The sequence below is a fragment of the Pararge aegeria genome, chromosome 22, assembly GCF_905163445.1.
Source record: "Pararge aegeria chromosome 22, ilParAegt1.1, whole genome shotgun sequence".
In the NCBI taxonomy this organism is placed as follows: Eukaryota; Metazoa; Arthropoda; class Insecta; order Lepidoptera; family Nymphalidae; genus Pararge; species Pararge aegeria.
Genome location: NC_053201.1, coordinates 812,160 through 839,200, shown reverse-complemented (window position 1 = coordinate 839,200; position 27,041 = coordinate 812,160). Strand labels below are relative to the sequence as shown.

General features: G+C 34.4%; 2 protein-coding genes across 2 annotated transcripts; both read right to left on the bottom strand.

Annotated features, from left to right (window-relative positions):
- Nucleotides 1-998: 998 nt before the first annotated feature.
- On the bottom strand, nucleotides 999-9,904 carry LOC120633806 (ribosome biogenesis protein NOP53). Its single transcript, XM_039904163.1, has 8 exons — nucleotides 9,704-9,904; nucleotides 8,531-8,705; nucleotides 7,424-7,637; nucleotides 6,557-6,738; nucleotides 4,622-4,741; nucleotides 3,544-3,773; nucleotides 2,313-2,509; nucleotides 999-1,208 (listed from the first exon to the last, which is right to left on the bottom strand). The coding sequence occupies exons 1-8, from the start codon at nucleotides 9,823-9,825 to the stop codon at nucleotides 1,036-1,038; spliced, it is 1,413 nt and encodes a 470-aa protein (XP_039760097.1). The 5' UTR covers nucleotides 9,826-9,904; the 3' UTR covers nucleotides 999-1,035.
- A 3,899-nt stretch (nucleotides 9,905-13,803) lies between these two features.
- LOC120633815 (tol-Pal system protein TolA-like) lies at nucleotides 13,804-26,536 on the bottom strand. Its single transcript, XM_039904173.1, has 6 exons — nucleotides 26,471-26,536; nucleotides 26,291-26,338; nucleotides 23,188-23,445; nucleotides 20,876-21,117; nucleotides 15,874-16,077; nucleotides 13,804-14,153 (listed from the first exon to the last, which is right to left on the bottom strand). Exons 2-6 carry the CDS (start codon nucleotides 26,322-26,324, stop codon nucleotides 13,971-13,973), a joined length of 921 nt encoding a protein of 306 aa, XP_039760107.1. The 5' UTR covers nucleotides 26,325-26,338; nucleotides 26,471-26,536; the 3' UTR covers nucleotides 13,804-13,970.
- Nucleotides 26,537-27,041: the final 505 nt, after the last annotated feature.

The window sequence follows — 27,041 nt, the reverse complement described above, 5'->3', positions numbered from 1 at the left end:
AAATGCTCAATTAATTCACGAACGAACCCTAAGTATAAAATTAAAAACTGTAAATGTGATTATGTAGATATCAAACACTAAAAGCCATTTTAATTTTCGAATGATTTTCTGGAGATAATAATTCAAAAATGTGTTATACACTTAATTAATTTATTGTTTTGTAATTTGTAACAATGACTTGCCCTTAGTATTGTAAATTAGGTTAATTTAAAATTTATTTTGTAAGCATTTCAAGTTACCTATGATCTTATACTTAGTTATAATAAGCTTTCGAACACTGCCAATCGATATTTTGTAATTATATTTAATAGGGAAATAGTTAAAAGTAATTTAAGGTTATTTTATAAAATAAACATAGCTAAAATATAACAATCTTTTAATTTACCCATCTTACTATACTCGAGCGCGATTCAATCGGCTGTTAACGCCATCTGTTGGTGACTCGTTTTAAGAATTTTTAATGTTGAGGATGCTTTTTATTATTTGGAGGTAGAAACAACGAAATAGCCTTCGAACTTCGGCTCACAACCCTGTAACTTTCCGGAATTTATTTTAAGGTAAAAATTAACGTTCCACCTAATGGAAAACCGTCGCCAATAAACAGAGCAACTCTTCACAGTACATGCAAAAACACGTCCTTCGAATTCCCGCACTGATCCGTCAATCTCAGGCGCAGCTGATACGCTTCACGTGTCTTTAGTTACACAGACCGGAACACAATAATGCTGTTTAGAGACAAAAATAAGCATGGCGGTAATACTTCCACGGAGGGTCGATCAAAAAAGCTCTTCTTGATGTTATGTACGCTTTAAGCAATTACTAAATAGCATTTCCTTAAATGGAAAAAAAAAGTCGAGAGGAATGCCAGAGATCTCGATATCACAAAAGCGTGTGAAGTTTACAAATCCAGGGCCAGCGTGGTGGACCACGGGGCTAAATCCTTCTCATTGTAAGATTAGTTTGTCGGTAATTGATAATGATGAATCAAGAAACCAGCGTGCAATATAATCAACTTTATTCTTCTTAAAATAGAATTTAATGATCCTTGGCGGCGGATCTCTTGAGGAAGTTATCAACATCTTGGTCGGTGACCTTGTGGCCGGGCTTGAAGTACTTCTTTAGCTTCTTCCGCTTCGTCATCATGATCTTGGAGGCGGCGAGAGCTCCGCGGCGCTGGAGCGACTGGAAGCGATCGCGGAGAAGATTGCCTATTCCGAGAAAAAAACCAAAATCAAAATTAATTTATTTTAAGAAGGCCTACCTTACAGGCACTTTTGAAACGACAGGTATTGTATTGATTCCGGTCAGGAAGGCAGATTCTACCGAGAAGTAGCCGAAAAGAAACTCAGCAGTTGCTCTTTTCCATCGCCAATATTAACAAGCATTTTTCGACCACACCAATATAATACCATACTTACAAAATTACACAAAGTTTACTAACGCTATCTGTCGTGATACGTGAACTTTACGACTCTAATTAGGTCAAAGATTAAGCAATTTCAAAACAGATGCGTCAACTAAAGAATGGGTTGAAATCAATACCTATTAATACGTCACAGATCATCGCCACCGTTTTAAATACCTAATTAAATTTTTGTAAATGCTCCTAATCATTAAAGATACTAGCTTTTGTTTGGATCCGTGGTGGAAGTTTATTACCGCTATAGCAGTGCGGCAGCAAAAATATTACATACGGGGATAATTTTGACTTCGTAGAACTATTTTATCTAGGTTTTTAAAGTGAAAACTTCTTTTGGCGCACCGCACGCCGATTTTCCGTAGGTAGTAAGTTAGGCTGAACAGTCACGCTCTGAGGTTCGATCGAGTGAACTGGGGATCGCAGAGTGTACCCTAGCCAGCGTAGGTAGTAAGTTAGGCTGAACAGTCACGCTCTGAGGTTCGATCGAGTGAACTGGGGATCGCAGAGTGTACCCTAGCCAGAAAGATAGAGTCAGCTGCTCTTTCTGTTGTGACGCTATGTGAAATGAATTGAATATACTTAAATATTCAATTCATACCTAATAATTGTCTTTGTTAATTTAATAGTTTTTATCAATACGCAATAAATATTATTTGGTTTACATTGTGAGGTGAGTGTGTGTAGTTAGCGGTTTATATTATATATTGATAAAACATTATTAACATTAATGAGTATAAAAACATAGTTCATTGTTTTCACTTCTGCTGTGTGTTGAAGCACAGCCTTTTTGTTTTTTAGTATTGTTTTTCTGCTTTTGTTATAATAATAATTTAAGGAACTGATGGTTTTTTTTTTATATTACCAGAATTTATACAGTAATTTTGAATCTCACCCGATCCGGATATTTTCCTCAAGTCCCCCGTGAGCAGCTTGGGATCCACGAATTCGGGCTCCCTGACGGGGGTTTTGTGCGCATTCAGCGCCGGCAGCGCTGTTGCGGCGTGCTGTAAGCGCTTCGAGGTGCGCTTCACGCGAGACTCCGCATCGAGTTCTTCTTTCTTGGACACGGAGGCTTGGATTTTACGCAGCCTGAAAAAAAAATGTTTTTTTAACAAATAGGTAAATAGATGGCGCTCCGAAACGTGGGTAGAAAATCTCACACTAAGCACTCTGATAGCTGTGTGGTAGAATTCGGCTTCCGTTTCGGGTTACAGAGTTCGATCACCAGCACCCAATAACTTTTCCGAGTTATGTGCATTTCACGAAATTAAACATCACTTGCATCAACGGAAAAGGGCAACATCGTGAGGAAACCTGCATGCCTGCGGCGTCGATTTCGCACATCAATCGGTATCGTCAAAGTGAAACGGACCTAATGCCACTGGTTTTAGAGTCAGAAATCCAATTCCTTTTGAGGACATGGAAAACTCTCAGGCATGTAGGTTGCCTCACGATGTTTTCCTTCACCGTTGAAGCAAGTGATATTTCAATTGCTTAAAGCGCACATAACTTAGAAAAGTTAGAGATGCGCGCTGGGATTCGAACTCCGCCCCCGAAAGTGAAGTCGAGCGCCTACCCAATGCACAATCACCGCTTCAATAAGCTCTACTACTACAAAATCCTGTACCTGATTTGTTTTACAAACTACGTCAAAAGTCTGACATAAAGAATCGTAATCAAGTTTGAGCTTTAATATAATGTAAATAAGATCCATTTTACACAGATGATCAAGTATTTACATACTCGAAAATGACTCTTCAAAGTTCTTTGTTACAAACAAAAAGTTTATATAAAACATAAGCTTTTAGAAAAATCCTATTATAATATTAAGGATTACTTAAACGATAAAAAAGCTTGGGTGTGAATTCCTCTAGCTTCATAGCTTAATATAAATTTACTATGAGATGGTGATAACAAAAAAAAAATACCCGGCCAAGTTTTTTGTGGGCTCTTCTTGACTAGCTAGCTAGTAGCCTTAGGTTTAAGTTGGCGAACGAAGTTATCACCATCCACTTCCAATTATGTAAATATGTATGTATGAACGCTTCATAAGTGCCTGTGATAGGCCTATATGAATAAAGAAATTTAGAATTTGAATTTATTCATTAATATTGACGACCTACTTGTAAATATCTGTGATCTTCTGTTTGTCGATCTTCTTCCGCTTAAGCACCTCTCGTTCTGCGAGCCGCTCCTTCTGCTTCCTTCTGGTTTTGTGGTCCTTCTTCTTGTTCTGCACGGGCGGGTTCACGGCCTTGTACTCGTTGTCGGCGGGCTCGTCTTCCGGGTCGGGGTCGGTGGCCGGGTTGTGTGGTTGCGGCAACCCTGCGCTCATCTCCTCGCGCCAATTCTCCTAGAATACAACATTTAGTAGTATTTAGTAGATGTAGAGCTTTTTGTATTAGAAGAAAATATTATAAATTACAACATACAGATACTCCTGCTTTTCGCGGAGTATAACAAATTAAGCTTCATTTTCCTAAGGCTTTTTTTTTTAATTGGCTTCCTTTTCGGGGAGACCCCGAGTTCGATCCCCAGGATGCACCTCCAACTTTTCAGAGTTACATGTGTTTTTGAAGTTAGACTTCTTTAGCGGCGTTAAAAAATCACGGGAGTGAAATTATACGATGTAACTAAATGCGCGCGCACATGGTACACGATTTTAACAGGGTGAAAGTAGTCGCGAAACCGAGTGAGAGGGGACACCATCCCAAAAAACTGACACCATTAGCTATAGTCGACATTTTAGTTTTTCAAAAAAAGGTTTGACTGTGTCATTTGTCAAAGTGATTCAATTGTACAAAAATCTCAAATTCTAATGTTCAGTAAAATTTGGTGGTCCGATAATGAATGGAAAACTAGGTAATGCGTTATAATAAAACTTTCAATGTATTAAATACCTTTATTCTATTGTAATTGTCTACAAAGGTAGAATAAGGTGTAAGATAAAATTTTTGAAAGTATTTTTATCTTGTTATGCCAAAGAAGTATAACTTGTAACACTTGTACATAAGTACAGACACGTTTTTTTATTTATTTATTAGTTTTACTTGTAAACACTTAAACGAATGCAACCGTTTTTTAAATTTTAATCTATTATATTTAAGTGTTATGTTATCTTGAAAGTTGACACAGCATAGGAAGTCGTATACGTGTAAACAATACTTAATAGAACTGCCTTTAAATAAATGAAGTACCTACCTCTTTCTCCTTAGGAGTGACCTTGCTGAAGAGTCCGGTAGTGACCCGGTATAAATGCGCTTCGCGTTTCATCATCTTCTGCTCATGTTGAACCACCTCTTGCAGTAGTTCTTGATGCTCCTGTAAGATAAGTCATAGCCTTTTTTATGTAAATTTTGGGAGAACTTGTTTAAATAGTTTTTTATAAAAAAAAAATTACTTTTCAGGATTTCTCTCTGTAATTTCCCGTGACTAGCGGAACGAAGAAGAAATGGCAAAAACGCTTCAAAGGTATTCAAGACGATAAAAAACAAAGATAACCTAAAACCTAACCTTACCACAAAAAAAAAACTGAAAATGATATTTAATGTAGGTGAGTTTCCGGCGTTTTCTCGTTATGACAAAACTTACTTATCATTTCATTTTATTCCTATATCATGGAATTGCACAAAAATTACTACTCTACGAGATGGGAGTGTATTAATTTTTTTGTGGACACACCATGTTGGACTTCGAGTGACACCAATTAGCTACTATGCATTGTCATCCAATCCAATCGTACCTGTATGCAAATTTTCAGCTAAAGTGACTGGGGATATCTTGGGTTTTCTATTAATTTGGCCACTATAGTCGTAAAAATGTAATAGGCCCGTTTTGACATTTGTCATCGCGACGTAACTAGTTATGGAACCATAAGACTCTGTACTCGATACTCACGATAAATCAATTCAAGTTTGTATCAGTACTTGATTGATATTATTATGTATTGTAAAGTGTTCGCTTTAACTTCACAAGCAATACGCGTAACTGGCTGTTGATTATACGTCCACTTTTTAATATGTTGAAACAGAGTTAGTACTATATAACAACAAACACAAAAATCGAGTCAAATCTCTATGTTTAAATTATTGTCCAAAATAGAATAGCCATAGTTAACGTAATAGTAAACAATTTATATATAACTTAAACGAGCGCACAGTCAACTTTACAAGATGAGGAACGAAAAACTGCGCAGTGCGCGCGGGGACGCTTCAGTCATGTGCCGCTTGGTCAGATACATCAACTCAGACTCATTATTTAGAACCCATTTTGAGAACCAAGCTCATTCTTTGCAGTAAAGATAACTACACAATATTTAATTTCGATATTCAGTAAAAAAATGGTTACAGCTCTAGTATAAAAAAAAAAAAGACTGAGAACGTAACTGTTTTCGGAACGTTTCGCAACAATTATAAATTGCATGCTACTATGAAGTAAGCGCAAAAAGAATACTCGCGATATATTCTTTCATATTATTTAACGTCCCAAAAAAATTTTTGTGTTTTTTAAAACACTGTATGTAATTGATTTTTATTTTTTTGTTTCTTTCAGTTTCGTTCCAAGTTACATTCTATGGTCTTGCACAAATGTCAAAACGGGCCTATTACATTTTTCCGACTATAGTAATAACCAATTGTAATAACAAGGCTGGCTCATAGAAAACAATTTAGCACCGTCGTCCTTTGTAAACCGTTTCTTTGGTTGTGCAATAGTTAAAAAAAAAATACCATTGCTAACCAATTCATGTAGTGATAGCCCAGTGTGTAGGACTTTGACTTCACTTTCGGGGGGGCGAGTTCGAATCCCAGCACGAACATCTAACTTTTCTAAGCTGTGTGATTTTTAACCAATTAAAATATCACTTGCTTCAGCGGTGAAGGAAAACATCGTGAGGAAACCTGCATGCCTGAGAGTTCTAAATAATGGTCTAAAAGTTGTGTGCAGTCCAATCTGCACTGGGCCAACGTGGTGGACTATGGCCTTAACCCCTTCTCATTGTGGGAGGAAACCTGTGCCCTAGAGTGGGCCGGTGGTGAGTTGATAAACCAATTCATTAAATAATCAAATAAAAAACTTGGTGACAAATTAATACAGATGACCATTATGTGAGGCAAGTGGTGAATCCCCAATACTAACCTTGAAAGAAGGATTATAGCTGACTCCAGGGTGTGGGACTTCCACAGCGGCTCTAGTCACTACAGTTTTAGGTGGTGGAGGCTTTGATCTGAGCCTCCTAGTAATGGGTACATTGTGGAGTTGTGCTTCTGTGGAGATGAAGTCGTCGACTAATGTCTCTGGTATGCCTTTCGATTCCAGGTCTGCAATAAAGGTCGAAGGCTTAGTAATTTGGGTCACATATAGTTACAACCCGTTATATAAAAAAAAGAAGAAGTTGTCCAAGAATATAACTATGGGCTTTCTGCTTGGTCCATCAATTAAGTCAAAGTCAAATATTTCTTTATTCAAATAGGCACATAGATGGCACTTTTGATGCGTTATTATATACAAAATGTGTACATAGCAGTGAGTAGTGATGGCGATAACTACAATCGTAAACTTAAAACTAAAGCTACGAGGGTTCCAATCGCGCCCTGGTCTAAGAAGAAGCCCACAACAAACTTAGCCGGGTGTTGTTTTTGTTATCACCATCTCAACAATTGACATTGACTTCAACCAATGACAATTCATTAGAAAATATTTAAGAAGCAACCTGGTTAGAGCAATTGTTTACACCCAAGCTTTTTTATCGTTTACGTAATCCTTTATACTATAATAGGACTTTTCTATAAGCTTTCGCTTAATACAAACTTTGAACTTCTTTAGTGACATCCCCAATATATCAACCGGTAATTTATTGTAAAATTGTATACTAATAATAATGTAATTATTAACTATATAAAAATATAAGCATGGAGGTAATACTTCTCTGGATGAGTTTCGTCACAAATCGCTCTCCTACTAATGCTAGAGCATTACATCAATATGAAATGTTTTTGAACTTACCATCTTGCTCCCAAATATTCTTATCATATGTCTCTCTCACACTTTGTGCTTTTTTTCTTTTTTCTACAGCTAACTTTTTATCCTTCTTCATTAGTTCTAATTTCCTCTGTAATATACCCTTGGCCAGTTGTCGCTTTTCGGACAATTTTGATAGATCTGTAGCCTTGGATCCTACTTTTTTGACAGTGTTGCGTTTTGCATTGGGATCTGGAACCTGGAAACATGAGTTTCATCATAACAAATTTTATTAATTAAGACAAATTTTGATTATTTAAAGTGTTTGTAAAGTACACAATTTTGCATTTTAGGTGATTAAATCAGATTCAGATACTTGTTTCCTTCTATGACGCAACCACTTGTAAATCAACGTAAATCGATTCTAAGTTGACTTTGTTCGAAATTAAAACAGGATTTATCAATCCTGTTTTTTTTAATGTTTTAGCAATACTCATAAACAATAATCAAATAGATTACTCTTGAAAAAAAATTCCAAAATAACTTATCAAAACCTGTATGTACAAATCTAACAGCCCAGCTAATACAATGATCAAATTTTCAAGAAGTGAGCCAAACTACACTGTGATAAACGTCAAAAAAAATTAGTGACAATTCTACTTGTAGCATTTAAAACAAAGACCCTGATTTCTAAAGTATGCAACCTCTTCAGTAGCCTTAGTAGAAGATTCACTCACACATACTTAAACAAGGTGTAATTTTCACATATAACAAACATAATTCTATGTCAAAGAATATTAATAAAAGTATTCAAATGAGCCTTATTTTACTTGTTTTCACAATCCTATATGTCTGGTTTATATTTCACAAATGTTCTGCCAAAGACATAGCTGAAGAATTGTATTTGCAGACTAAAAGTAAAAGTATATCGAATTAGAGCTTTATAACAATTAGCATAGAATGCATTGTACTCTTGAAGTCCAATTTTTTCAATACTCAACAGCAACTTCTCAATTGCAAGCAAGCAAACCTGGTACTAAAGCTACAGGTGTCAGAATTTAAATCACAAAATGAATTCAGACTTGCCTTAGAAAATTAAGGCTCTTACTTAACCTGCTTCTTTTAAGATCTTTTTATAGGTCTGATCATTACCTTAGATCGAGGCAAAAGCACCTCAAAGCATTTTGGTGTTTCTGCTAACTTCGCCCTCTTCTGTTGCTTAGCGGACAGGGGCTTTATGTCTGGTTTAACATCCTCTTTGATCTCAAGTTCATTGCCTTTAGTGTCAAGCACAAACAATTCTGCATCGGGTTTTGTTTCAAACTTGCTAAAATAAATTATATAGTTTAGTACCATTAAAACTTATTGTAAGTGTTGTACAGAGCCACTAAATAGATAGTTTTTAAAAGTACAAAAAATTCACTGTATCTACACTGATACACTTATGAAAAAGCTAATCTAACAGTGCTGCAAAAAGTTGCAAATTTTACACTTAGTCACCTATCCTATTAGTCTTTTGGTATATTACACTACAGATCAGGTTTTAGATTTGGTTCCCAGGTTGGATCAAAAATTTGTAGATACCTACTCGAATTTTAGAAATTCTCATTACTACCCTTGACTTTGTAGCATAGACTGTTAAGGCTAAGGTGAAGACAAAATTTGGATTGCCAGTAGATCACACATTCAGCTTTAAAAATTTTGCTTTCTGGCAAGACATGTAAATGGTGTGATAATGTGTACTCATTCACACCACCTACCTTGGATCTGTAGTTATATTCTTATACAACTTTGTTTGGGATCGCTATGTAGCAAAAAGGCTGCCAAATTGTACACTAACTTGCTTTATGTATTCTTGTTTTCTGCTATATTTTTAATTTCTGTGGTGTACAATTAAATGCAAGAGGACATGTGTCATGGTACCGAGAGAATATACGAAACTGTAGAATTTACTTTCCTTAGTTTGTGTAACAAAAAAGACAATATTTATAAACGGCAGTCTTAAGTACCCATCTTGATTTGATTAAGAAATTTAGGGAGATATTGGATATAGTTTAGCTAAAATAAAAGGATCCAACATTTCAACAGACCTTCAAATGTCACAGACCAGTGTGAAATATTTCTTGTAACTTTGTACTTTGTACTACTTAAAGGGTCACCCCTTTTCGTTTAATTACATACGTCCAATTCAGAACTACAATATTATGGATATAATTATTCACAAAGAAGGTACAAAGATAATCCAACAGAATTCCACAAAATGCATTCTTTTTGGAATTCAACTATTATTTGAGTGTTAAATACCTAAACAAAACATAACCTTACCCAAGTCTTTCTTCCAACCGTTGGTCTTCTAAAAACGCCTCTACATCGGTGATATCGCAGTGTTTTCGCCAAGCGGTTTTACTTTTTTTGGAGACACGTTTTTTCTTTTTTACGATAGTCATTTTTTATTATTTATTTACTAAAAAAACTCACATGGGTGACTTGAAAACAACACCACGATACCGAAAAAGAAAAACGTCAAATTGAGATTGTCAAATGTCGTTTTTTTTTCTTGTTCTTTCCCATAGAGAAAAAGCAAAGGTATATCACCGTACAGCCATCTGTGAAATGTCATACGCCAACAAGATTATGACGTTCCCTTATTTTATCTAATCCTTACAAAATTTTAGATGCCTGGAAAAAATAAAATACCGCCAATAAGGTAATGAAGATACAAATAAAAATCAGTCGAGAACCTCACGTGAAATAGAACTTACTATTGGATTGACTGTTGTAACTACTAGCTTTAGTATTGTATTCTGCCCTATTTGAATAAACATATTTTTATTGATCTTTTAATATTTTTACACCTTCTAGAGAATAGAAAGAATAGTTAATTAATCCGAAAACTACACAGTTTTGTTTGCACTTTCCTGAGAGTTCTGCATAATGTTCTCAAAGGTGTGTGGAGTCCACCGACCAAAGGCAGCGTTGTGGACTATGGCCTTAACCCTTTAATGGTAATGGGTTGATATGATGATGAGGATGATGATGATGATGATGATGATGATGAATTGCCTTAGTTATTTGGTTACTGGACTATGGTAAACTGACAAACGGACAAAGTGCATACAGACAGACATAATATATTATGTGGACCACTTTTCGTTTGGTAAATAGGTATTCCCGTTTGGCGTAACTTTGCCTTTCATCTTCATGTAGGTACTTAGTAAAAAAATAACTATACGTAGATACAGTTATTGTATAAAGGCCTAAAATATAATAGAGGTCAGTGTATGAAGATGAAAAGCATAAGTAGGTATGACGAAATGTTACGAGTATAAGAAAACCAGGTAATATTTTTTTAATTTATTGATTTTTATAAATAGTTTTAAAAATAAGAACCTAGATATATTTAGTAAAAATACGGTTGTAAGTCGTCTAGGAATACCTTTTTTATTACGGTATAATTTAAATGTTCATCAACGTTTAAAAATAGTTTTTGTCCAATTCAACGGCGTTATTTGTATCATAGAATTAATAATAATTGAAGAAGGAACGAAAAAGAAGACTTTGGTACCCCAATTAGAAACATTCTGAATTTGAATTATGTCGTACATAAACTATCTTTTACAAGGGGTCTATAATGTACATGAAACTGAGTACCTAGTTATAGTTTTTATGATATTACTGTTAGTTCGCTGGTCTTAATTGAAGCAGATTACCCACTGACCTCTAAAAGATTGACCCGTAGAATGAAAAATCTGTTCAGGGGATGCTGGGGGTTTGCAATACATTTGACAGAGTAAGTGTAAAAAAAAACAATTTTCCTCCGCGATAGCGTGAGGTTTTTTTTATTTTTCCTGGCTAGGCCTTATATCCTACTCTTCAGAGAAATGTACTTCTGTTACAAAAACCATAATATTTGTATTATTTTTGCACAAATCCTTTACTTTTATTTATTTTCTAAAAATAGTGTTATCCTTATCAACCAGTAACGTTGGGATAAGGATAACACTATAGACCTGTATTTTTATAAGTTTCAATAATATTTTGTACCTGCTTTCGTTTTTTATTCTCAAAATTTACGCCATGCTAGCAGTAGGTAGATTGTAAATTGTCGTTTCTAAAGTATACATTCCAGGATGTACTTATGTAGAAACGCTGTACATTTCGATTTTCGAAAACTATCAAATCCCTTACTAGATTACACACAGAAGTCTGCATCGTATTTTGTTTAAATCCTACAATATTTTTATTAATTTAAAAATAATCGAATACTCTAACAATAATGGCATTGTACTAGCTAAGCTGTTGTTATTCTTCGCAGTCATCTTCTTCCTCGTCTTCTTCGTGTTCTTCTTCTTCTTCAACTATTACAACTTCTTCCTGTATGTCTGCAAATAGAATTTTGGACAGGATATATATGACACAATATTGGCATACTAAAATACCCTGGACGCACAGAAATTAAAGCATCCTGTATTAATAGTTGTAATAACAAAGGTCAGTGTATGGGCCCTTTGAACCTAGAGATTTAGACGCTCGCACGTCTAGAGTATTCACATATCAAAATAGATAGATAGATAAAGTCATTATCGCCGCATACAATTCTAAAACCAAAACGAAATACAAGATAAGAACACTACAAAAAAAAAGTTTTTTTTATAATTATAAATACTGTAATACCCCAATGGGGGTCGACAGACGATATCAAACGAGTAGCTGTAAGCCGCTGGAAAAAGGCGGCCCACGACCATGCATTTTGGAACTGCTGATGATGATAACGATGAACCCACCGAGTTTCCAATTTTCTCCTTGAAAAAAAGCCTAGTATAGTAAAGAAACTAATGTTCATTTGAACGTTTCGAAATCTTTCATTCTGTACGACATGTTTCACAAAAGTTACGCAAGGAGCGCTTGCTGAGTGGAGGAATTTGAGCTTTCAAACTAGTTCCATATGATACGTTTTACTATAATTTTACGTGTACGTGTTTCGATACTCGAAAACGACTCTGTTTATACGAGCTTGCATTTTTCATACTAGGGGTAATAATGCTCTGCCACAATCGTTACTATAGCCAACGTTCAACTTTGTTTTGTCAACTTATTGACCACTGGCCACTTATTGGAAAAGTTCCTACTTGTTGGACCGTTTCATTCACAGTGGAACATCTCATTGTGGAAGCGGAACGAATAATATCATGATAGCGTATCAAATTCTGTGTCAGCTCTGCTTTGACGATCCCGATGAGGTGTATTGGTTTTATGTAGCCATATAACATAGCAGGTTGGCGTGTTGCCACTTTACTAAATTGATTGCAGAGTTTATTAGTTTTAACCAACTACCTACGTTTTCATCATATTTTTAGTTCAACTTCTCCATATACGAAATAATAAACCATGTTTCGTAATATACAATACCAGTGGCTTCAGGTAAGCAGGTAAAAAAAAGTTACAGAAGGTTAGTATAGTAACCTTTAGTACAGATAATGTAGCAAGTAAAGGGTGTAACGATATACATATCTGAATATTAGCAAATTAAATTATTACCTTCTATTGCTAATATTCAGTAATAATAAATCCTTGAAACGTTTAGCAAGCGTGTCAAGCGTAAATTGTATTTTTTTTAAAGGTTACTGTAGTTTTAAATTAAAGTGAACTTAGTCAATGCATAGGTACATACTTACTCTTTCCACTTTAATAATGAGTCTTATCAACTTGAATATCCAATGCAGTCAATATGAAATTTAAAGTTAGAAAATATAAAAAAGGCGAATTTAAGTTATTCTACGGTGCGATAACAGGCAAGTCTAGGACCGTCAAAAGAATAAGTGTGATGTCAGAAGTCAGAAAGTGTCCAATGAGATGAAGTCAAAAGTCAAAGTAAAAGTCAAAAGTCAAATTAAAATGACGAAACGTAAAACAAACCAATGTTTATTAAATAAAATTCTTTCCATTATAACTAAAATTTGAGACATCGCACTTATTTTGCTAATTAGTAATGTTACAAAACGGATACTTTTCATTTTTGTCGTAAAGTTCTAAATACAAAAATACAAAAACGAAAGTATACTATATACCACATCAATAAATATTGCATTCAAAAATAGTAAAAGTAAGAAAGATGTAAAAAAAATATCACAAGTTGTAGCCTAAGGTATAAACTACCTAAATATGAAAAATGTATTTACAAATAATTGCAGATATTGGAATAGGAAAAAATCTTACAAAAAGACCATCTATAAAGTATTTAAAAAGATAGCGAAATCTTATATCTTGGAATTTAATTTTATTGAGATAAGTATAAGATAAGATTAAAAAAAAATTGTATTCCTATTCCAATAATTACAAAATTTACGTTCGATGTACTCTCTGCAGTTTTCCTGTCACTGGTTCTTTTAAAGGGTAGAAATAAGATTGTTAGTTTAAAAAAGGCATGGAGTTGTTAGTGTGAATTAAAACAGATAAACATCAAAATGCAGGGAACGCTGCTGCTTAGAAGTCATTGTTATGACTTAAACCAGCTCCCATTTCTGGATAAATTCAGAACCAGTTACACGAAAATATCAAGTACTCAACATTGTGTACCTATCCCTTATTGTTACTAGTTTTGGAAGTCCGACTGGTAGTATTCTTGGCTGCTCTGTTCGGGGGCCTGTTTGTACTCTTCGTAGCTATTACTACCTTCGTGGGAGGCGTCCTTGTTCTGTTGGCCGGCCGCAAGACCAGCTGCCGCCGCTTTTGCGGCTGCCTCAGCGGCGTTCGCTTGAGCTTGTTGTGCAGCAGCCTAATGGAAGCGCAACGTATTGGATTATTAATATCTAAACAAATTAAATACATCAAACACATATAAAATATCAGTAAAAACAAATTGATTGACGTCACATAGATGCGCTTAGTTTCAAAAGTTATTTATGATTTTAAAATATAAATCAATAACTAGCGGACTCTCCTTGGAAAAGCAGAATCATAACCGGGTCTTATTTTATTTAAAATCCGTCCAGATACCCATTTTTTTGGACAATATATCTTATAACCAAACTAATTCCTGAAAGGTCATGCCCTCGTGGAATGGTACCCACTGAAATGTACACATAAAAATGCCTTTAAATTCCTAGGAGTTAAGTGACAAACACACGTTCAAAATAATTATACTCGTGTCCAATAAGATTTAGATACGCCATTGTTATATATGACAATTGAGAACGTAAAAAGAAGTGTGTGAAAGGGTCAAAGTTTAAAATAATGGAAAGAAAAGAAGAAGCAGTTACTCGTAATATTTATTCAGATAAAACATTTAAGTTTTCAGCTGATGGAATCAGAAGGACATCGAAATTGTTACATCTTCTATGATGTACATCTTGCCGATTTTCGTTTCCTGTCCATAAAATAATTAATATTTAGAAAACCACTAAATTAAAAAAGTAGAATGGAGTTATAATTTTATAACAATATCATTATTTTACCTTCCAAAACCCTCCATTTTTGCAGCTGAAGGAGTTTTTCTGTGCTTAGTTATGAGTTAAAAACTCATAACAAAGTTCATCAGGATGTGTACAGGCATAGTTGATCTTATAATGTTCGTTACAACTTACTTGAGCATCTGTTACGAGCGGAACTGCTTTCAAATATTTCGTGTTGGTAAATATTTGAAGCGCCGATATCCTAATGGATACATTTCAGCTTCACTTTGGCGGGGCACGAACTACAGTACTTACCTCTAACTTTCAGTTATGTACGTTTTAAGCAATTAAATATATTGCTTTAACGGTGAAGGAAAACACTTGGTCATTGTGATGGACTGGTAATAGATTGATGATGATACTAAACATTTAGTGAAAATCTCTTAATATGATTATGTAGCAATCACAGCTATTATTTAGAATACCTGAGCGATGTTTGCACTGGAAGTGGATTTATCTGACTGCATCCAACATGCCATGTCTGTCTGTGTCTTGATTGAGGATACTTACCTTACCTGAACTTTACTTGGTGCTGCCTGAGATACCTCAAGATACCACTGACTAGTCGATCATTGCAGAGTATTTCCTTAGCAGGATTATAAGCGTTCTTCTTTAGGGGGCGTTCATAAAATAGTGAGATGTTTAAAAGGGGGAGGGGGTCGAGTCATATCTCATCTAATCTTACTTAAGAAAGGGGGGGTCTCGGCAAACAACACGCAATTTTTTTTCTGATTGAAACAATAAAAAATTATACTATTTTGGTCCATTCAATTTCCAATCCAGATTGTACACTACACTAATTCGTTCGAAAGAAAAAAAAATCATTCATACTTCGACGAACCAGCATATTTGTTTTATACCAAATATCTCAATTTTGAAATCACATTTTGAAAAATCTCACGTGAAAATGGATTGGGGGAGGGGTTTAATAAAATCTCACGACATCTAACCCGGGGGGGGGAAGGGACATAAAATTAAAAAAAACACCTCACATAATTTCTGGACGCCCCCTTACAGCCTGACAGTTTCTAGATTGTGTTTTACCTGGGCCTTTCTCGCAGCGGACTGGGTAGCTTCGAAGTCAATCCTGACTCCCTTGAGTTGCTCCTGTAGGGTCTGAAGTCTCTGTCTGGCGGCTCCGACCATGGCGGTCTGTGCTCCAAGCTCACCAGCGGCCTGTGACGCTGCCTCGTTTGCGTTTTCTGATGTCGCTTGCGCCGCGTTCAAAGCCGCTTGGATTACGTTGACCTGTGAAGTTGCTTGTAGTTTAGTTCTCATATCATCTCATGATTCGCGAGGACAAGTAAGAAAGTAAGTATTCTGTATTGTATACCAAGAAATACATACCATATTTTCAAAAAGTGACACATTGAATAAGTAGTTGTACAATTGGTGACCTTATTTTTTTAAAACGATCTTGGTCAGGCGCGTGACAAGTAGGTTATACAGTATAAGCAAAACACAAGGTCGCTTCTAAGCAAGCTGCTGTGATTTCATCTACCACAACATAGAAAAATTATTGTTAAACTGTAAAATGATGTTAGAAAAGAGTAAATGCTGAGATTCTTGCCGGCTTCTTCTCGTTATAATCTGCCTTCCAAGCCAAGGTGGTAGAGTCACTACAAACAGACATACTTGACGTTTCAAAAGTTTTGAAAAAATCTCACTGGGAATGGAATGAATAAAGCAGTGGAATTCTTAACTATTCTGAAGCAACAACAGAAGAAGAAATAAATAGAATCAAAATTTTGTCGGCCAGTTGTGGTTCCTTGTTATATGCCTATGCGCAACAGTAGATGAATAAAGACTAATGTTTCAACCTTATTAGAACCTGACAAATTATTTCTTCCATGAAAAACAAGAAAATTAATGAAGGATTTTAAATATGAGCCAGCATAACTGCAATGTCTGTACTGGAAGGCATAAAATATAAATATAAGCAATCACCTGAAATTCGAACAAAAGTATTTAAATGTACTTAGTTAAAGACTTTTGTTTTTCATCCGGTTTGAATAAGAAAAGTGAAGTGTGCCTACCAACGCCGCCGTGACTAAATTCCTGTTAAGCCACAAAAATTACAAAAAATCACAACTATTTCATATAAAAACTGCTCTACAGTTTCCGTGAACCTTATAAAAAGCTACGTACGTGCGTGTCTGATTTAAAAGTTTAAATTTAGCATTTAAATGCGTTAATTTATTTTTACTAATAGTATAAAGAGCAAAGATTTTCCTTTGTTTATTTGTACCTAGATTATTTTCAAAAAAAGAAATCTTTAAGACAATTGCAAGCACATTGAAGAAACATAAAGTAGCAATATATAAAAATTATACAAATTCCCAAGGCATTTGACGCTAAGTAAACTATAGATGATACATAAAAGATTAAAGTTATTATTTGCCTACAAAAAACCCGGGAAAACTGACGTTTCGCACGGGATTTGCAAAACACGGTATTTAACGCGAAAAACGTCGCGGGTAAAAGCTAAAAAAACCACAACATTAAAAGCCTTAAAACTAATTGTAAGTACTTGAGATGTTCAAATGAAAACCTCCAAAAAGAATGTCACAAATATATAAATTAAGAAAAACAAGAAGAACGTGCCTTTTATTAGTAACCTTATCCCAAATTAGACGATAGAAATCAAAAATAGTAAAAAACACAAAGCAGTTATTGTGGTATATAATTGAACTGTCTGCTACTTTTCTGTGTCAACTTCGATTTATTGGAGCGTGACTTGTGGAGCTGAGGTTATCTCACAAATCAAAAGGATAGATTTTCACTACAAGTTAGCCCTTGAATGCAATCACACCTAATAATAAGTAATGATGCAGAAGGTAGTAGCGGGCTAACCAGTCAGGGGTAAGACAGTTATAAGCCATACCCTACATATTATGGTAGATAAGTAAATATCTGTTAAATGCTAATTCTGTTAATATTCAAAATTCATGTCTTCATGTAGGCTTAATGTATAATCCCTTTTGAAACATCTCGTCAAGTCTGTCCGTTTGTCGTGGCTCAAACACCGGTTCGAAAAGCAGATTCTAAAAAACTCAGAATCTAACAATGATTATGAATACACTTAACTAAAGCTTAAAGCATTTAAAACTTGATCTTAAAATAAACTTACAAAAAAACACAACCATATTTTTTTGAGTGGGTTCACAATTCAGGTTCAACCGAGAAGAAGCCTCAACCGTATCTCTTTTATTTTTTCTGTTGTTATTTGTACAATTAAATTATAGAGTACAGTACTTATCTATCATTATTCAAAAACGCAACACTTTTATGAATGACAGTTTAAAAATATTGCAGTTTAATAATTTGCAATTGTCCAAGACCCGTCGTAAGTGATAAAAACCATCGCTTATAAACAGAGCAACAGTAAAGTGTTGCTACAGGCCCATCAACCTGAGTCGTACGTGTTAAGCCGGAACAGAACACAGCATTGCTGCTTGGCGGCTGTACTTCCCCGGACGAGCTTATCACAAAAAGCTGCAGTATGACGAAGAGAATAAAGGGGTTTCAATAACCAATACAATGCTAAACAATACAATGTAAAACCAATTTATTCTGTATTTATTGTTTGACTTAGTTTATTTCACCACGCGTTTAGCCACGGCTGTGTCATTTGGGTTGCAATCAAATCAATGCAATTTCGCAAAATTACATTAAACTTTTTTGCCATCTTTCCGTTTAGCAATGCCTCTGCAATCGGTTGCAAGAAATGACCTGTTGTTTTTTAAATTTTCATTAAAATGGTCACTACGAGGTAAGTGGGTATATCTGTGATATATAAGAGGTCATTGCTATGCTTAAGTCGGTCAAAATATAGCTATGAAAACGTTTATTACACTCGACTAAATCCTTGCCGAATTTATTTTCTACCGTTTTCGTTAAAAAGAAGCCAACAATTTACTGAAACAGTTTAGTCAAAATAAATTGACTTTCCCCCAATCAAAGAAACATAGAAGGCTAATTTTTACAATGTCCTCTTCTTGTCTGCTAGAATCCCATCCAAACTGGTTCAGATGCTTTGAAGATAGTCCGCACGAACATGCAGAAAGCATCGATTAGAAGTTGTCGGATTGAAATGAAAAACAATATTTTTAACTGCATGTTTGGCTTATCATTTAAATCCCTACTAATATTATAAATGTGCATGTAAGTCTGTTTGTTACGCTTTCACGCGAAAACTACTGAACCGATCTTCATGGAACTTTTTATACATATTCTTGGAGGTATTAGAAATAACATAGTATACATATATATATATATATATATATATATATATATATATATATATATATCTATATCATTGAAGAAAATTACGTAGTAAGATAAAAAAAGTTTGTGAAAAAATCTAAAAATCTCATATATGACTACAGGTGTAGACTATGAAGCAGTACGCTGCCTCCCAAAATTACGCGGGCGAAGCCGCAGGGCACATCTAGTAATAATATAAGTTAAGCTCATAATAAAAATTATTTGTAATTATCAATTGAGTGACACAATAAATCATCATATCAACCTATTACAGGGCTCGGGTCTCCTCTCACAATGAGAAGGGGTTGAGGCCGTAGTCCACCACGCTGGCCCAGTGCGGATTGGTGGACTCCACACGCCTTTGAGAACATAATGGAGTCAATAAATATTAACTATATTTTATAAGAAAAATTCAATTAATAATTAGTTACTTAATGATAGATTTTATTCATTTATATTTGTTAGCGTATAGCTTCTTTTTCATTAGGCACAGTATACCTATTACTTAGATTACTAATTGCAGGTTTAAAATTAAAATTATTTCTCATCTCGCAAACTTACATTACTTTTAATTAAAAAGGTTTCATTTGAAAATTACTTAAAATGAAAATGGAATATTTGAATTTCAATAGAAATCTCATTCGATTTTAAATTGAAACACTGAGAACCGGCCTCAATTTTATCAAACCAAATATCTTGGGCAAACCCAAGTAAATTACCTAACTATTACAAACTTAGTAAATTATACGTCAATCTTATCTATACACAATATACACCTCACCTTGGATTTCGGTACAACAACAATACATTTCCCTGATACCTTTTACATCACAACTGACTTTATTGTTCGGAAATTGCATTTCACTGAAACAAGCCGGATCACTAACGAAATTAGATCGCCCATTACGTAAATAGATCGTAGTTACTGTCCATTTTGTTTGCGTTTTCTAGTGTCTAGTTTTACGCAATTTTTTACCTAGATCTTTTCAGAAACAACAACAACTTGATTTAAATTGATTTATTTTGATATTATAAAGTATGTTATACGACATTTTTATAAAAAGGTAATTTTGAGCCGTATTTAATAGTAATATTTAAATTGTTTCAATAATTTACAAAGTTAAAATTTGTCTAAAATGCTTTTGTTGATATTTTGCGCTTTTTAAATTTTTTGATATACCTAAGTGCTAATTCTGATTCTGATTTCTTAGTACACACATCTTTTAACTGGACAGGTTCAAAGGAGTTTGTTTCTTTGTTTGTATGCGCTAATAACTGGAACTACCAGTCAGATTTGATTTTTATATTTTGCATTTGATATCCCAATTTTCAAGGCTTAATAGACTATGTTAAAAAACGTTACCTCTTAAATCTAACATAGGATATAAAAGTTGGTATCAAGATGTAATTTATATATTAATAAAATAGTAATATAATAAATACATAAATTTGTAATATAACAATTCTGATGGTGACGGGTGTGCGAAGCAAAGGGATCGCTATCATCGTAGAATGAAAGTTGGTATGAAGGCTAGTTAAAAAAAAATATACTACGACAATAGACACGTCGCCTTCTAGTCCCAAAGTAAGTGTAGCTTGTGTTATGGGTACTAAGATAACTGATGAATAATATACCTACATAAATACTTATAACATATAGATAAACACCCATGCACTGAAAAACATTAATGTTCATCACACAATTGACTCAGAAAGCAGGGTCGCTGCCCACTGCGCCAATCGGCCGTCAAATAAAAATAAGCCAAGTATATACACGTACCTGGTGCATCGCTTGCTGCGCTGCCTGCGCCGCTGCCTGGGCCGCTCTCTTGGCTTGCTGCAACTGCATCTCCTCGCCTTGCAGCCCCACTTTGGCATCTCGCACTTGCTGCTCCAAGCCGGACAGGATCACTTGCTTGCCGGCTAACGCTGCCTGAGCGGTCGCACTGGACTGGGCAGCAGACTGCGCCAGCGTGTTCTTAGCCACATATGCTGCTTGGTACGCTGCTGCCTGCTGGTTCCCTATATGAGTGTCATTATAACGATTTATTTATTTAGTCACAACAGTTACAAGCCAATGTCCAGTTTCTCCAACCATGTGACGGTCCGAGCAGGGAGATCAAAAAGGTCGTTGGGCAATCCCTGGTATAAAATGATGGGGCAGCGCTGGATTATATGCTCCATCGTCTGATATTCTTCGCCACAGGTACATGTAGCAGATAGTTTCCAACCCCACTTATGCAAAAGATAGTTGCAGTGTCCATGCCCTGATCTTAGCCAGTTCAGTCGACACCACAGGTTACGAGGCAGATGGAAACCCTTGGGTTTCATTGTGGGATTGAAGAGATATGTTGTCGGTCCCCGCCGCCCCGGGTAGCTTTCCATTCTTATCTTCAGCTATTTTCTAGGTTAAATTTCCTTATTTTATGAGCCTCGGAATAAACGGGACGACGAGATTTTAGTCGATTTGGACTTTGAAATTTGGATAATTACAATAATAGAACTGATTGGTAATTTTTTAAAGTAACAATTGACGGACGAAGTAAATGGGCCACAGTTAACAAAGCAACACTTCGCAGGGTGTGCGAGATATACTCGTACATCCTGCAAAATGCATGCCACCCGATGCCATCCACATTGTACCACAGGTGCTCATTCTAGCCCCCCTTTTATTCTTGTTCAACATAAGGAAAGAATTTAGGATTTGATGAAGTATTATTTTTATATGCTGATAATACATGCTTATTTTATTTTAGAGATTCAATCCATGGGATCAGATGTTGGTCTTAATATTGGTCTTTTTTAGATACAAAATTAAAAATTTGAAACCTCACTTAGAACCTTACTTGCAGTCAAAATACACATATCCGAATCCAACATACACAAATTACAAGTAGCTTGAGAAGAAGACAAGAACTAAACTTGGTGTAAAAGCTATTCATTTTGTGGGAGTGCAACTATATCTCCCAAAAGAGATTTTTGTAGCAAAGTCGCTTTTTATATGTAAGAAAAAATTAAAACTCATATTGTCAAGATTTGTAAATGTTGCTTATTAATTATAGTGTCCTTATCGAGTCATCAATTAAAATAATAATAAAAAAGGGAGTCTTAAGTTTTCTTGTAAGTAAAAGAGCATGTTTTTGTTGTTGTAAGCAAAACAAAGCATTTAAACCTAAGCCTATCTTACGCTAAACATTATTTCTCGAAGGTTCCGTTATCGGTATAAAATATTAAAGATATTAGGGGGTGTTCATAAAATACGTGGGATGTTTAAGGAGGGGAGGGGGTCGAGTCAAATCTCATCTAATCTTACGTTGTCTCCAACGTAGTCAACGAGTCTCGGGTCTCGGCAAATATCACGCATTTTTTTTCTGATTAAATTAAAAAAAAATTATACTTTTCTGGTTTGGAGATTGGGGGATGAGGGAGGGGGTTGAATAAAATCTCACGACATCTCACCAGGGGAGGTAGCTCCCTACCTCCCCTGGTGAGGTGTCGTGAGATTTTATTAGAAAACTAAAAAAAAAACACCTGGCGTAATTTATGGACGCCCCCTAAGCTGTTTTCCCCGGTGTTCGTCTGCGTTTATTTAGGCTTTTGACAAAGTTTTTTTGATAAAAGTAGCCTGTAATACTATATAATAATCCGTCCTCTCAACTAACTCTATGCCAAAGATTAAGTTGATTATCCAAGCATTTTAAACTGAGTCGTCGGGCAATTAATGTCACTGACAGTAGGAATGTGCACGCAATGCAACCCGCTATCGATACCGATCGCGCACGCGGCCGTCTATGCGTCATCGTGACCTTCATTAGCACTCTGACTCCTGATTGGTTGTTACGAGTAAGGGTTGTTGTTTTTCTATTTATATATTTTTTTTTGTTGTGACACTCATTATGTTACTAACGCTTCGTTATGCAAAACGCACATTGGAGAATTTATTTTTTAACGTGGTTAAATAGCTAAGTTAGGTATATTAGCTAAGATGGGTATAGTAGCTAAGTTATGTAAAGTAGCTAGGATAGGTGTAGTAGCTAAGTTAGGTATAGTAGCAAAGTTGGGGTGTGAAGAGATGACCAACATGGCGCTTACCTAACGCAGTCTTCGCTTGATTGGCTGACCCTACAGCTATCGTCCTCAGACCACTGCCCTGACTGAAGCCCTTCTTCGCTGTGTTCCCACCAGTGGCTGCTGTTTGGACATCCTGGATGTAGGCGTCGTAGTGGCTGGCTGACTCTTGCTGTTCCCTTGGTTGAGCCGATTTTGAGTTGTCATAATCGTAGTTGTATTCAGCTCTTTGTGGGGAATGTTTGTGGCCGGCCGGTGCTGATGATACGAGAGACAGTGTCCCTGTAACAAAAATAGCAAATGTTATATTATATAGATATTTTAAACTGATGACACACACAGAAACACTTTTTGAAGTGAAACTCTTTGATTAGAAACCCTATGAAATGAAAATGCGTCACGGTAAATTAACAAATACATAAATGTACAGGAGAGAATGAGATAGAATACATTACAGATTGTGTGTATCCTATTTGAAACTAAATAAAATGTTATGTTACTCAGTATAGTACGCAAGTATTATTAAGCTTTGCAAGAAATAATAAACGTTTCATTCATCTACATCTCTTCAAAACTCTACATCCATGTCAATCTCGTTGGCTAATTTTCAGAAGTTTCACTTCGTGTGTAAAATTTTTTTTTTCAACGGATCATTGAAGGAGTTCTGATTTAGTGTATCGGAAGTAAGAGTTCCTTCATTGATTAGAACAGATGTTAGGAAGGGTTTGTTGACAAAACATGTTTGGGAAAGGTCTGGTGCAGGTCTCCCTGTCTTGAAAATCATTCAAGACAGGGAGAGTCCAAACTTAGATTACCTACGCGTTAAACTGAATTAAGGGTTGCAAATTGAACATTTGTGGTTTACTTTTGGTTTTCAATCAAACGGTGTAATATGTTATGGCCAATGATAAAAAAGCAGATTTTAAAATGAAGTATAATAACAAAAAAATTCAAAATTAACTTATTTCAAAACAGTCTGTTTGTAGTGACCGGTTCGGAAGGCAGATCGTAGAAGTCTACATTTCAAACAACATTGTGACTAATCCAATACTAAACGTTAATTGGATTGAACAATATAATTAATCACTCATAAACAAAAACTAACAAATCCGTGTGATTTTATGTAAGCAAAACTACATAATAATTAATTATAGCCAATTACACGCACAATCGTCCGATTCACTGATCCGAGTTTATTATTTAATATTGTAGAGCAGAATCGAATAAATCGAACCAGTTCGGAAGTGTGTATGTATTTACTTCCTAGCTGTAATATTGATTAGGTAACATCCCCTTTTAATTATTGACTTGTTGCATTTTTTTGTTATATACTTACCGGACTACGTAACAATGTTAGCGTGATATTACACGTTAACGTTACAATTTATTTGGTGATAAAATCAATTATTCATAATAGGTAAAAGTTGCATTAGTAAAGAAATTATAATCAGTATCGCTTTCATCGATTTGTTACGTTTGTAATATTTCCATACATTATCGCGTCATTATTAAATACTCAGGTTTAAATTCAAGCAGCTGAAAATATTTTGTCTCTGAATTAAATCTGAGATTAAAATAAATTAATTTCAGTGCATGGCAAATACAAATTTGTAAATTAAGTTTTTTATATATTAAAAACAAAAAGATTTAAGAAAAAATATGAGTGAAATAATCTGAGTGTCAGAAGCAAAACATAATTTAGTTTAACGTGTAGGACTATTAATATTAAGCTACCTTTAAAAAATACATTTCAGGAAATTGCATTAGATTTTATCATTTAATTTCAGATGATATCTTTGACACGTTACAATATTTTTTTTTAAAAACGTAATTCAAAGCCTTTATTGAAAGTTCATGACCACACGTTGCGGTTTTCATATAATTACACGATCTTCGGTTTCAGTAGAAAGTAATTAACATATAATATCACATATTAATTGTAATGGATAAGTAATGTGGTTTTCATAATTTAAAACCAGTAAACTATAATACGTAGTGCATTACGTACTGCATACAAAGCACGATGGCCGTGTTTAACGATTTTTTTGATTCCAATCTGCTTTTCGAAACGGTCGGTGGTACTGGTAGAGTCATTACAAACAGACAGACATGACTAAAAGATTATACGTCTTTAAAATCTTCATGTCCGTCTTGTAAAGTGGGCTTCTTGAAATTAAAACATGTTTTTTATTATTTTCGATCTACCATCTTTACTTGGTTATTTTAACTAGGTAGATATACTTTTTCGTTCTGTTTATGTTAAGAATGCAGTGATTGGGCACGATAACATGCATATCATGAACATCAATAAAAAGTATACTTGTAGTTTATTTTGTCGTTAAATGTTAACAATATTTTCTTTAATTTTACGTCTAAAGTTTGTTTTAAAAATAATAAAAGGTGATTTATAAAGGAAAGTTTCTTAACATACATAAATAATAACGGGGTTTAAAATGGCCTACAAAATAATTGAGATAAAAAAAATAACTCAAAAGTAATGAAAATATTGTTTAGACTAGTAAGTAAGTTATACGACCAGTAAGAAAATTCATAAGGCTTTCGGCAATATTTTTATTAATAATATACTCAGTTGAATAGATACAAAAATCAGAAGGTAAGTATTTAAATTATGAACATGTCACTAAAATAATGACCTAAGTAATTAAAAAAATATATCAGTACAGCCTAAAATAATGTTTATGGCATAGCATGTATTAGTGCGATAGTTTCAATTTTCTTCTTCTGTAGGAAATTTGAATGAAAATAAATTTATTAAATTATATTATAATAAATTAATTGAAGAAGCTACATTATGATTTGAATTTATTAAAAGTTATTTTGATAGCTAAATAAAAATAATTGTTTTCATGATAATTATATTAGTTAATTAATGTAAATTAAAATGATTTTGATTTTAATAAAATTATAAAAAATAAATTGTTAATGAAATAAGTTTGATCCTAGAGCGGGCAGTTACCTTGGCCAACGAATTAGTTTGGCCATCCAAAGTTGCTTCGAGGACATTTTAGATTTTATTTATTTTTAAATAGTTTATTTTAGGTTATATTTATAAAACAATTATTTTAAAGAATAAATAAATAGTTTACATTAAATAAGTTGAACTCACCGATACACAATAATACTGATGTAAAAGCCTTCATTTTTCTCAGTCGAACTGAAACACCCAAATAATTATATTTATCACTCAATAAATCCAAAAAAAAATTATGTATTAAATTTTTTTTTATTATTCTACAGAATTTTTTTTAATTTAATTTTTCACTAATATGTCACTTTTATATCTAACCTTCCAGTACTTTCACGGATATTTAAAATATAACGTTTTTGTAGTGGGGTCGAAAGCGCCCCTAGCTCTACTTGTGAAGCAATGTACCGACAGACCGCGGTCATTACTATTTATAGAGAATGTTCTTTGACCGCCAGTACTGAAAGTGTTAGATAAATGTATAGAGCTGTTGCTAGTGTTTTGTCTTTACGTTTATGTTGTTTTTTTTTTTCACGTTTTCATGAGTCAGTGAGTATTTATTTTCTATTTGTTGCCCGCGTTATTCGTCTATTTTCATTACAACTTTCTTACAAATCTCTTGTGGAATTTTTTATACTGACAAAAAGCCGTACTTTCTATCCTAACAACTTACTCTATGCCAAAGATGAAGTTGATTGTTGGCTTAGGGTGGACGAAATAACTAACATACAAACACATTTTGCATTAATAATATTAGTAAGGAGTTCAACAAGATTTTGTGATATGTTGTAACATGCCATGAGTGAGATCTTTATAGCATCCTTAGCCTCAGAGTTAAAAACATTTAAAAATAGACAAAGTTATATTGTGTCTCTGTCTGTGATTTTAACAC

Bases quoted from the DNA above. Each gene is read 5' to 3' on its own strand.
- LOC120633806 (XM_039904163.1), bottom strand. From the start codon at position 9,825: ATGACTATCGTAAAAAAGAAAAAACGTGTCTCCAAAAAAAGTAAAACC. The intron at 7,638-8,530 runs GTAATGATCAGA...TCATGTTTCCAG, and splicing joins TGCTTTTGCCTCGATCTAAG to GTTCCAGATCCCAATGCAAA. The intron at 4,742-6,556 runs GTTAGTATTGGG...CTTATCTTACAG, and splicing joins GCTATAATCCTTCTTTCAAG to GAGCATCAAGAACTACTGCA.
- LOC120633815 (XM_039904173.1), bottom strand. From the start codon at position 26,324: ATGAAGGCTTTTACATCAGTATTATTGTGTATCG. The intron at 23,446-26,290 runs GTGAGTTCAACT...TTTTTGTTACAG, and splicing joins ATCAGTATTATTGTGTATCG to GGACACTGTCTCTCGTATCA. The intron at 16,078-20,875 runs GTACGTGTATAT...GCAACTTCACAG, and splicing joins CGCAGCAAGCGATGCACCAG to GTCAACGTAATCCAAGCGGC.